The sequence below is a fragment of the Theropithecus gelada genome, chromosome 2, assembly GCF_003255815.1.
Source record: "Theropithecus gelada isolate Dixy chromosome 2, Tgel_1.0, whole genome shotgun sequence".
Taxonomy (NCBI): Eukaryota; Metazoa; Chordata; class Mammalia; order Primates; family Cercopithecidae; genus Theropithecus; species Theropithecus gelada.
The window spans coordinates 60,432,694-60,445,063 of NC_037669.1; the positions used below are offsets into that span (position 1 = coordinate 60,432,694).

Below are 12,370 nucleotides of genomic sequence, written 5' to 3' on the forward strand. Positions count from 1 at the left end.
AGTCCTCAGTTGTGGGGTGACTTTGATTACTTGTCTTTCCTTCTTCATGTGTGAAATGGGAAAATGGTTTCTGACTGTGCATCTGACCATCACAATGGTGACTTATGATCTGTCTTACAGACAAGTGTGTAGTTTTGTTCCCTTACAGGGGCCCAAGCTTTCTGGAGTTTAGAGGTTGAGGAATGTGGATCCCTCCTGTATTCTGTTTACCCCTCACACCCTCCCTGATATGGTTTGACTGTGTCCCCAACCAAATCTCATCTTGAATGAATTGTAGCTCCCATAATCTTCACGGGTCGTGGGAGGGACCTCGTGGGAGGTGATTGAATCATGGGGCTGGGTTTTTCCCACACTGTTCTTGTGAGAGTGAGTAAGTCTCACAAGAGCTGATGGTTTTATAAAAGGGGGTTCCCTTGCGCATGCTCTCTTGCCCTCTTGCCTGCTGCCATGTAAGGCATGCCTTTGCTCCCCCTTCACCTTCCACCATGCCATGATTGTGAGGCCTCCACAGCCATGTAGAATGTGAGACAATTAAGCCTCTTTCCTTTGTAAATTACCCAGTTTCGGGTATGTCTTTATTAGCAGTGTGAAAATGGACTAATACACTCCCCTTGCCCTACCCTCATAGTGCTGCTTGCTTTAGAGAGTGGGTTAGTTCATGTGTGGATGGTTCTCACATCATGACTGTGATGGAAGATGGTACGTCTTCTTGAGAAGTCTTTGGAAGTGACACATGTTCCAACACTTCCTTCACCTCTTAGCACTTGGTCACTTTTCTCAGCTGATCAGTACTCTGAAAAGGGTGAACTGGTGGGTGGAGGGGGCTCAAGCTGAAGAGATATGGGGGTAGATTTTCACTAATTAGCATATATGTTCTTTGAAAGCACTAAGAGAATATTGTAACTTGTAATAACGTAAATGAATAGTAGTAATAATGACAGCTAACATTCTGTACCAGGTACTTTTCTAAGCACTTTACATGTATTTTAAAATTTAATCCTTACAACAACCACAGAAAGTAGATAGTAGTATTTTATCCCCACTTTGCAGATGAGTAAACTGAGGCCTGAAGGGGTTAAATAAGCAGCTGGAGATCTTGTAGGTTGTAAAAAGTGGTACCGTTGTTCAAGCTTAGGCAGCTTGGCTTCAGGGTCAGATACTCTTACCACTATGCTACTAAGAACTGTGTATTAATATTTAAGAAGAGTAATCTTTTTTTTTCCTAATTATCATAATGCAGTAGATAATTTGCTTTCCCCAGAGGACATTTAGCAATGTCTGGAGACATTTTTATGTGCCACAGTTGGTGTGGGAGCGGGAGGATGCAACTGGCATCTAGTGGGTAGAGGTCAGAGACACTGCTAAACATCCTGCAATACATAAGACAGTCTCCTATAACAAGGTATTTGGCCTTAAAATATCAGCAGTACTGAGGTTGAGAAAACCTGTGATAGTGACGCACACTCACTCTAAAAATGTCGAATAGTACTCTCCTGATCCTTTGCTCGTGTTAAGTTTATGTATAGTCTTTCCAGACATTTTTCTCCTGATGATACTAACAAAGATTGTTATGCATACATTTTACAGAAACGGAATCAGATGTGTATTCTGTAGGTTACCTTTGTGATAGTATATTATTTTCATATTTCCATATTAGAGTATATTTTGATAACTAGCCATATAGTATTCCTTTTTTCATGGACACCAAGGACAGTTGGGTTCTTTTGTAATTCTCAGTTAGAAATAATATTATGTCTAGATTTACTATACATATATCTTTGCATACTTGCTTCAGGTCTTACTGTTTTGGACCAAAAAACTAGGTTGCAGCCCTTGGTCAAGGATAGTGTTATCGTGGTGGTGTTCTCTTTCTCGTGCTCCGGCTATTGTGTTGACGTGTTTTTTCCATCTTACTGTGCACCTCATTGAGATTGGTGATCATCGTATAGCTCCATGATGTTAAGCGAGTAGTGTGTTTTGGGTGGGTTGCTAGGGTAGCATGAAAGATTTCAGAAAGAATAGATCCTGAGAAAAAAGAAAAGCAGGTGTCTAGAATGAGAGAAAGTGTGAGTAGGTGTGTGTATAGCAGAGGGTGGGGTAGCGGGTAGAAGGAGATAAAAAAACTATAGTACTAACATGTGTAGGGTGATATCTGGACCCACCAGTTTGAATTTTAGAGACATTTATCAAGGAAAATGAGGTGACTAATTGCACACTTTCTATCCCAGTTATTGAAACTGAGGAATTAATTGTTGTATTAAGCCATTCTTGCATTGCTATAAAGAAATACCTGAGGCTGGGTAGTTTATAAAGAAAGAGGTCTAATTGGCTCACGGTTTTGCAGGCTGTACCGGAAATGTAGCTCTGGTATCAGCTTTTGGGGAGGCCTCAGGAAGCTTTCGATCATGGCAGAAGACAAAGTGGGAGCAGGCGCTTCCCATGGTGAAAGCAGGAGCAAGAGAGTGAGGTGGGGGGAGATGCCACACACTTTTGACCAGATCTCCTGTGAACACAGTGAAAGCTCACTCATCACCAAGGGGACAGCGCAAGCAATTCATAAATCATACTCGAAGGATTACTGGGACTTGTAGATCCCCTCCAAGAATCAGGTTCAGTGCTAGCCATATAGTGGGTGCTCAATAAATATTTGTAACCGAATTGAATTGAGAGGAAAAGGAGAGTAGAAGAGTATGGGCCGAGAGGCCACTAGAGAGAAGCCCTGGGGACTTCTATACATAAACTGACTTAAGGGAAAACTCCCCTTTGAAAAAGGGGTAGGCTCTAATCCCATCCAGGTTGCTGTGAATGCCATTAATTCATTCCTTTTTATGGCTGAGTAGTATTCCATTGTGTGTGTGTGTGCGCGTGTGTATGTGTGTATCACAGTTTCTTCATTCACTTGTTGATTGGTGAGCGTTTGGGTTGGTTCCACATTTTTGCAATTGGGAATTATGCTGCTAGAAACGTGTGTGCAAGTATCTTTTTCATGTAATGACTTCCTCTGGGTAGATACCCAGTTGTGGGATTGCTGTATCAAGTGGTAGTTCTACTTTTAGTTCCTTAGGGAATCTCCACGCTATTTCCATTATTCTAAGTGAAGTAACTCAGGAATGGAAAACCAAACAACATATGTTCTCATTTATAAGTGGGAGCTAAGCTATGAGGATGCAAAGGCATAAGAATGACACAGTGGACTTTGGGGACTCAGGGGAAGTGATAAAAGACCACAAATTGGGTTCAGTGTATACTGTTTGGAAGATGGGTGCACCAAAATCTCACAGATCACCACTAAAGCACTTACTCGTGTAATCAAATACCACCTGTTCCCCAGAAACCTATGGAAATAAAAAGTTTAAAAATAAATAAATAAATAAATAAATAAATAATTTTTAAAAAAAAGAAGAAAAATGGGTAGGAAATGGCAGGGGCCTTCTCCTGTTTAAGGCTTGTGTTTGTCTCTGCTAAAGCTGTGCACATGTGTATTCTAGGACCCAGCTGTTCCACTCCACCATGTACTGGCGGCAAAAATGCATACATATATTTGCCAAAAGCCACAAACTCTTTTAAGAATATCCATAGAAGCAGTACTATTCATAATAGCCCCAAACTGGAAACTACCCAAATGCCCATTAGTAGTAGAATGGATAAACATATCATAACTAAAAAAATCACTAGTGATGAAATATTCTCATACCCACAAAAGGATATGAGAAGAAAAGTCATTCTAGTATCTACCACTCAGATTTCACAGAGGTTAACATATTGCTATATTTTATCATTCTTTTAAGCTTTTTTGTTTTTATTTTTTAATTTAAGAACTAGAACCTTCTGGTGGTGGTGTTAAGTGTTGGGGACAGGGTAGAGTTGGGAGAATGATCTGAGGATCCTCCTGAAACACAAGTGTGGACTAACCTGAGCTTTCATTGCAGCTCCTCCCTTGACACTGAATGAGTTACCTGTCATGGGCACCTAAACCTGCACAGCCCAGTCAGTGAGAACAGCCCCAGATGAGCTTCTACAGCACCACAAATGAAATAGAAAGAAGCCATGCCTTTTCACTCTCCTGTTCTCTGTAAAATAAAACACCTTTCCGTAGTGTCATTTAAGGACCTAATGCCTTCTTTTGTTGAAATATTTTAAAAATTGGTTTTTCCCATCAAATTGTGATTGAGATATCATGAATGTTCTGATTGTGTTGGTGTGAAAAGAGAATGAACAAGAATGCGGCTTGGTGTTTTCAGTGATTGCTGTAATGGTTAGCAGGAACATGTTCTTCCTTAACTTCTACTCAGACAAACTCAAAAGGATGAAAACAATCAAAGAGTAACATTATTGTGGGGATAACCGTGAGTCACTTTCTTTTGTATTTGTATTTGTATTTGTATTGGAAGAATCATTTGCAGGCCAGGTGCAGTGGCTCACACCTGTAATCCCGGCACTTTGGGAGGCCAAGTTGGGCAGGGATCACTTGAGCCCAGTAGTTCAAGACCAGCCTGGGCAACATGGCAAAACCCCGTCTCTACAAAAAATACAAAAAATTTAGCTGGGCATTGTGGCGCACATCTGTAGTCCCAGGTACTTGGGATGCTGAGGTGGGAGGATCACCTGAGCTGGGGAGGTCAAGGCTGCAGTGAGCCATGACCGTGCCAGTGTTCTCCAACCTAGGCGACAGGGTGAGACCGTCTCAAAAAAAAAAAAAAAAGAATCATTTGCAACGTCTGTTCTTTAGCTAGTATTAGCAGCAATGATTAGTTTTGTGGCTCTCCTTGTGACTGAGTGTCATGGGGCCATAGTGAGACTGGTTCCCTTTACTGAGTGCTTGCTAAGTCATATTAACCTCAGTTGCTAAGGGCATAGTCATAAGTCCTGTATGCGTATTATATTTCCTCCTTGTAATAACCCAAGATATAGGTTCTGTTACTATCTCTATCTCCACATGAGAAAACAGGCTTGGGGAAAGAGGTTAAATAAGTTGCCTTGGGTCACACTGTGAACAGCAGAGCCATGATTCAAATCTCATTTTGACTGGCTCCAAAGCCTGTGTTCCTAACTAAACCATTCACTAAATGAGGACCACTGACTGTTGTTATTTTAGTTAACAGAACCATAAAGTAGGAGTTAAGGTTCTAGTTGCAGTTTGCTGAGCATTTTCCAATCTTACCTCATTTGACCTCTGTATTCTGAGTTAGGTGAGGCAGGTGGGTGTGCTCCCATTTCACAGACAAGGACTAGGAGGGTCCAGACAAGTAGTGAACTTGCCCAGGGTCACCCAGCCAATGTTGGGTTGGAAGTTTAATCAGGGTCTTTTGAAAACACACCCCATTTTTTCCTCTGTGCTTCAGCTTGATCTCTGACCACCATGGTTGACCTTCAGCCTCACATTTAATTGTAAGGTTAACTCTGTTTCCCCATCTTTTAAATAGGAGCAGCACTACCTGTCTCACTTGTTAGGGATTATAGAGGATTGACTAGCCATGCACTTTAAAAAAATTCTTACAAAGGCCGGGCACGGTGGCTTACTCCTATAATCCCAGCACTTTGGGAGGCCGAGGTGGGCAGATCATGAGGTCAGGAGATTGAGACCATCCTGGCTAACATGGTGAAACCCTGTCTCTACTAAAAATACAAAAAATTAGCTGGGCGTGGTGGCACATGCCTGTAGTCCCAGCTGCTTGGGAGGCTGAGGCAAGAGAATCAGTTGAACTTGGAAGGCAGAGGTTGCAGTGAGCCAAGATTGTACCCCCTGCACTCCAGCCTGGGTGACAGAGCAAGACGCCGTCTCAAAAAAAAAAATTCTTACAGATAAACACCATTTAAATACGTATTTATTTGTTCACTGTGATGCTTTATGATATTAAGTAATACTTTTTTGTTAAAGATTTATTTACATATAAGTCTTTTTTTTTTTTTTGGTATTCTGGCAAATGTATTTGTTTGGTAACCCAAATGGAAGTTGAAGACATTGAGATTTTTGCTGCATGCACTAAGTTGATGTTTTTCTAGAGTTGATGTTAGTAGCTAACATCAGCCTGTTCTGGGTTGCTTTGAGGTTGCAGCTGCTCCCTGGTGGTTACCTGTGAAAGGCGCTAACTGGAGACACCCAGAAGGGCCTGACTCTACTATTTGGCACAGGTGAGGCTGGTCCCTCCTTCCCCAGTTGACAAGTTCCATTGCAAAATAGATACCCTTTGCCCTGGCAAAAGAACTCAGTGGGCGTCTTCATCTGTAAAATGGTGAGAATGACAAACTGTAATTGGTAGGAAAATAAGATGGCGGGAAATAATGTATGTAAAGACCCAAACATTGCACCTTGCTCATAAGAAGGCTCTTAATTAGTGGCCTCTTTCCTTCCTCATTTGGCCTGTCAAAGAGTTGCCTCTTCCCAGTTTCCCTGCTCCTTTTGAGAGGCCTATTCCAAACCTCATGACATGTTTAATCTTTACATTCTGTTTCTATTCTCTCTTATTAGTGGGTCATTATGAGGAAGAAGACATCTGTCTTATGGATAATTAATTGTGTCCTGCCAGGTTGCCACTGTAGAAGCCTAGGCCTTGGGTATAGGATTCACATGATCTTTAGTCCCGGATTGGAATTCTTTGAAGCCACCATCTAACTGGAAAACCACAGAGAGCCAAGTCGGTCAGCAAGTCTCTAGGGTGGCAAGGAAATAATTATCTCAAGCAAAAATAGAGTAACACTTTAAACTCTGGAGTTGGAGCAAGGTTTGGGTTAGGATTCAGCATCTCAGCAGCCCAAGAAACCTGCTCTTCTAACCTAATTTTTCAGATGCAATTTTTAAGTCACTATTTTTAACAACATTCCTGGTTATTGCCCTCATTGTCAGGGAGCTGGTAGTATAGGAAGTTCAGCTTTAGGGATATAGCCCCTTGACAAAAGTCAAACGTCTTTCAAAGCCTGAGTTGGAAACCTCTGTGCTGAAATTAGGCTTCAAGGTGGAAAGTTATAGGATTCCTGGGCTTCTCAGGTGGACTTCACTTCTTAGCTCCCAGTTAATATCTGCTTTCCTGAATTTAGTAACAGAGTAAAAAGCTAAGGGAGGAAGGAAAACCCAAAGGGAAATGTGTGTTATTCATGCAGTCAACACCAATGGGTCTTCTGAGAAGAGTACATCTCTTGTCTGTGCTGGGAAACAGTGACTGGCATGTGATAGGTACTCAGTAGATGTTTGTTGAAAGAATAAATGAAAGTCCTGGTGTAATTACTGTGGGGAATTGAAAGATGTATAAGGAATGAACTAGGAATGTGTAGCCTACTTTAAAAAAAGTGAGCCAGGAATTCAACCAAAGCCATCTAGTGCTGGGTGAATGAGTCTATCCCCTTTTTCTCTGTTTTTTGTTTTTGTTTTTGTTTTTGTTTTAACCAAGCTTCCATACCCTTTATACCCTCAGGAAAAAAAGACTGGCCACCTGTAGAGGAAAAGTAGAAAGACACAGAATTGAAAGCCAAGGGTCACGGGTTGGGTTCTGTGGAAACAGAGGCTGAGATAGAGTTTAGGATGCAGAATGTTAGGGCTCCACACCTGTGGAAAGGAGGGGGCCAGAGCAGGACCAGGCAGAGGGAAAAATCAAAGCCATAATGCAGGTCCAACCAAGCTCCAGCCAATGCAGGGGCCTCTAGGGTGTATGTGGCCCTTAGGTTGAGCCACTGTAGGCTGAAATGGCCGGGTCTGTATGCCCCTGCTGTCGTTGGTTAGTCACTGGTGGCTCTGACATGGCTCTCAGCTCTGCTAAACCCCAAAGGAGCTAGAAGCTTCTGCTGATGGCCCTCCTAGCAGCTGGAGTATCTCTGCATCTGCCATAGCAATGAAATTCTGTGGGAGTCCAAGCCTACAAAGTGAAGAAATGTTTTCAGTCTAGTTCCCAGTGGAACTGTAACCCATTTTGGAGCCTGGGTTGTCAGAAACCTTTGGTGGAGTGTGACAGATGTAGCATGGCTGGGGTTTGACTTCAGGACCAGGATGACCTCAGTGTCACAGATTGAAATGAGGGGGATTATGGGCGCTTTGCTGAAGCCAGTTCCTGCTTCCTGTTCTGTTGCTGCTGTTCATTCTACTTTTGCTGTTCCCCAGGCCGGATCATCCAGTTCTCCACGTCTCCTGGAATGATGCGGTTGCCTACTGCACGTGGGCAGGGAAGCGGCTGCCCACGGAAGCCGAGTGGGAATACAGCTGTCGGGGAGGCCTGCACAATAGGTACTTAGAGGGTCTCATCTTGCCTGACAATATGTTGATCATTTGAACAAACAAACAACAACAAAAAACTCCATGGAACTTACTTTGGTTAGAAAGTTAGTAACGACAATAATTCTTTTTCTTATTTTTCCACAAAATTACTTAGAAGACACTGGAGAATGGTTCACAAATCTTTTATCACCCCTAAACCAAGTGTCTGGCCAAGTGGGCTCCCTGCAGCCCCAAAGCAAGTCCTAGCAATTCAACCCCCTTGAGTTACATATCACTGCTTAGAGCTTGGCAGACTGCCTTGCTTTTAGCATTTTCTTATTTTGGGCATCTCCTGAAGCAGCGGTATTTCTCTGCTTCTAGAGCCATGAGACAGAAAACTCATGTTGGGTTCACATCTTCTAGGAAAGGCTCCTTAAAATAGCCCAGGCTTTATAAAAAAGTGTGGTGTGGTGGTGCCTGATCACGCTACCATATAAGTCCAAAGTGAGGTCTACTCTCCCAGCTTTCTATAAGCCCTTCTTTTAGTTTTGTGATTTATTTCAGGCCTCCTGAGTACCTGGGCAAGACTGAGGCTGTTGTGGATGTGACATGAGAAGTTATAAGGAAATTGAAAATAAATCCTGATTAAAAGCTTTATTTATTTATATATATATTTGAAAAGGCTCACTCAGAACAAGTGAGCAATGTTCTCTTTTTCATTGCATCCCTTCTCTTGACTTTAATCCAAAACCTGTGCCTGTTTGACAGGCTGATGCCTGTGTCTCTTCTGACAGACTTTTCCCCTGGGGCAACAAACTGCAGCCCAAAGGCCAGCATTATGCCAACATTTGGCAGGGCGAGTTTCCGGTGACCAACACTGGCGAGGATGGCTTCCAAGGAACTGCGCCCGTGAGTAATGAGACCTCTGCAGGAGGGTGGCAACTGCTGAGAACTGCGGCTCCCAGTAGACATGGGTGAAAGGCATTGCTCATTTTCTGACTCACATGGTGTTCCCTTCGTGTATGCATTCACTGTTGCATGTAGTAAATACTAATAATTAATCAGATGCTCTTTTTGTATAATGGATTTTCTTTTCTTTTTTTCTTTTTTTTTTTTTTTGAGATGGAGTCTTGCTCTGTCGCCCAGGCTGGAGTGCAGTGGCCAGATCTCAGCTCACTGCAAGCTCCGCCTCCCGGGTTTACGCCGTTCTCCCACCTCAGCCTCCCCAGTAACTGGGACTACAGGCGCCCGCCACCTCGCCCGGCTAGTTTTTTTGTATTTTTTTAGTAGAGACAGGGTTTCACTGTGTTAGCCAGGATGGTGGATTTTCTTTTCTAATTCCATAATACTTATTGTAGAATATTTGGAAAAACAAGAAGACTATAAAGGAGAAAGCTAAACTGACCTGGAATTCTACCACCCAGAAATAACCCCTGTGAGCATATCGGTGCATTTCTTCCCCGTTTGTTCTGTGTTGATGATGCTAATAATGACTTGTAGTTGTTGAGTGCTTGCAACATGCCGGGCATCGTGCTAAGGCATTTGCATGAATTGTCTCATTTACTGTCCATTCAACTCTGTAAGGTAGGTACTATTATCCCCATTTTCCAGGTGAGCATTCTGAGGCACAGAGAGGTTAACTAACTTGCTCAAGGTTACACAGCTGGAAAGCGGCACAGCTGGAATTTGAACCAGGTCGGTTTGTTTCCAAAGCCCATGCTCTTAACTACCATATTTGCCAGCATGTGTGTTTCTGGTGTATATGTATCATATTTTTTTACATATTGCATTTAGGTCAGACTGGATACAATATTTAAAATCCTACTATTTTAAATAGTTTTAAATTATAGGCAGGGACTATATCAGAAACATTTCATCTGTCATTAGCAGTATGCCACAAATACATTGTCTTTCAGCAGCTGGGTAACCTATCATATAAATAAACCCCAATGTATTTATCAGAAGCAGGTTCTTTTTTTTTTTTTTTTTCCCTACAGTGAACATCTTGTACATAAATATTAACCTACATCTTTGATGATTTTTGAAAGATAGATTCCCAGCAGTGAAATAATTCAGTCAAAGGCTAGAAAATTTTCTTGGTAAGAGTTTCAGATATATGGCCAAATTGTTTTCCAGAACACTTGGGCCATGTTTTCCTCTGTGGGTGTATAAGAGTTCTTTTCTCACCATTCTTTTGTTGGCATAATCATATACTCATAAAGCCATGACTTAGTCTTAGTCCCTTTGTGCTGCTGTAAGAAAATACCACAGACTGGATAATTTGTAAACAACAGAAATTTATTTCTCACAATTCTGGAGGCTGGGAAGTCCAAGACCAAGGCACTAGCATGATTGATGTTGGCTGCATCCACCAGAAGGAACTCTCCTGGCAGAAGGCAGACGAAGGGCAAAAGAGCACTCACTTCAACCTTGAGCCATTTTATTTGCTTAATTATCTATCTATGTATTTATTTAGTTTTGAAACGGAGTCTCACTCTGTCACCCAGGCTGTAGTGCAGTGATGTAATCTTGGGTCACTGCAACCTCTGTCTCCTGGGTTCAAGCAATTCTCCCATTTCAATCTCCCAAGTAGCTGGGATGACAGGTGCACACCACTATGCCTGGCTAATTTTTTTGTTTTTATTAGAGACAGGGTTTCACCATGTTGGCCAGGCTGGTCTTGAACTGCTGACTTCAGGTGATCCTCCCGCCTCAGCCGCCCAAAGTGTTGGGATTATAGGCATGAGCCACTGCACCCGGCTCTTTGATGATTTTTTAAAGATAGATTCCCAGCAGTAAAATAATTGAGTCAAAGGTTAGAAAACTTTCTTGGGAAGAGTTTCAGATATATGGTTGAATTATTTTGCAGAACACTTGGGGCATGGTTTCCTCTATGGGTGTACAAGAGTTCCTTTCTCACCGTCCTTTTGTTGGCATAATTATACACTCATAAAGCCATGTTAAAGAGTGTCTTAGTCCCTTTGTGCTGCTGTAACAAAATACCACAGACTGGATAATTTATAAACAACAGACATTTATTTCTTACAGTTCTGGAGGCTGGGAAGTCCAAGACCAAGGCACCAGTATGATTGGGTTGACTGTATCTGCCAAAGGGGACTAATGCTGTGTCCTCACCTGGCAGAAGGCAGAAGAAGGACAAAAGAGCACTCCCTTCAACCTTGAGCTCTTTTATAATGGTGCTATTCCCACTCGCGAGGGAGGAGCCCTCATGATTTTGTCACACCCTCAGAGGCCATACTTGCATTGAGGATTAAGTTAATCCCCAATGGGGCACAGTGGTTCATGTGTATAATCCCAGCACTTTGGGAGGCCGAGGCAGGTGTATTACTTGAGGTCAGGAGTTTGAGACCAGCCTGGCCAACACGGCAAACCCCTGTCTTTTGTAATAATACAAAAATTAGTCAGGCGTGGTGGCAGGCACCTGTAATCCCAGCTACTCCGGAGGCTAAGGCAGGAGAATCACTTGAACCCAGGAGGTAGAGGTTGCAGCGAGCCGAGATTGTGCCACTGCACTCCAGCCTGGGTGACAGACTAAGACTCTGTCTCAAAACAAACAAACAAACAAACAAAAACAACAACAACAAAAAATCAAGTTAATTCTGTTGCATTGGGGATTAAGTCTCAATATGAATTTTCGAGGGGACACCATTATTCACAGCATAGCAAACACATTTTTATTTTTTCTTAACACTGTGAGAAAGGAAATCTTGTGGTGGAGAAATAGCCCTTTACTGGGTTTGTTCTTACAGAGACTAATTTTCTTCCAACAACCCTTCTAACAGTAGTCATTTAAAAAAATATTTGTCTTTTTGTTTCATGCAGTAATTGTTCTTCCAAAAATTTATTTCTTTTTCGTTTTCTTTTTTTGAGACGGAGTTGCACTCTTGTTGCCCAGGCTGCAGCGCAGTGGCACGATCTTGGCTCACAGAAACCTCCACCTCCCAGGTTCAAGCGATTCTTCCACCTCAGCCTCCCAAGTAGCTGGGATTACAGGCACCTGCCACCAAGCCCGGCTAATTTTTTGTATTTTTAGTAGAGATGGGGTTTCATTGTCTTGGCCAGGCTGGTCTCAAACTCCTGACCTCAGGTGATCCACCTGCCTTGGCCTCCCAAAGTGCAGGGATCAAAATTTATTTCTAAGTGTGACACAGACAAGCTATTGGAAAC

General features: G+C 42.5%; 1 protein-coding gene across 3 annotated transcripts in view; it reads left to right on the forward strand.

Moving 5' to 3' along the window:
* Positions 1-12,370, forward strand: part of SUMF1 (sulfatase modifying factor 1) — a 106,177-nt gene that overhangs the window by 42,193 nt on the left and 51,614 nt on the right. For all 3 annotated transcript variants that reach the window (XM_025375284.1, XM_025375286.1, XM_025375283.1), the window contains 3 exons: positions 6,050-6,132; positions 8,090-8,212; positions 8,977-9,091. In XM_025375284.1, the coding sequence (XP_025231069.1) occupies positions 6,050-6,132; positions 8,090-8,212; positions 8,977-9,091 (321 nt within the window). The remainder of the gene's footprint in view (positions 1-6,049; positions 6,133-8,089; positions 8,213-8,976; positions 9,092-12,370) is intronic.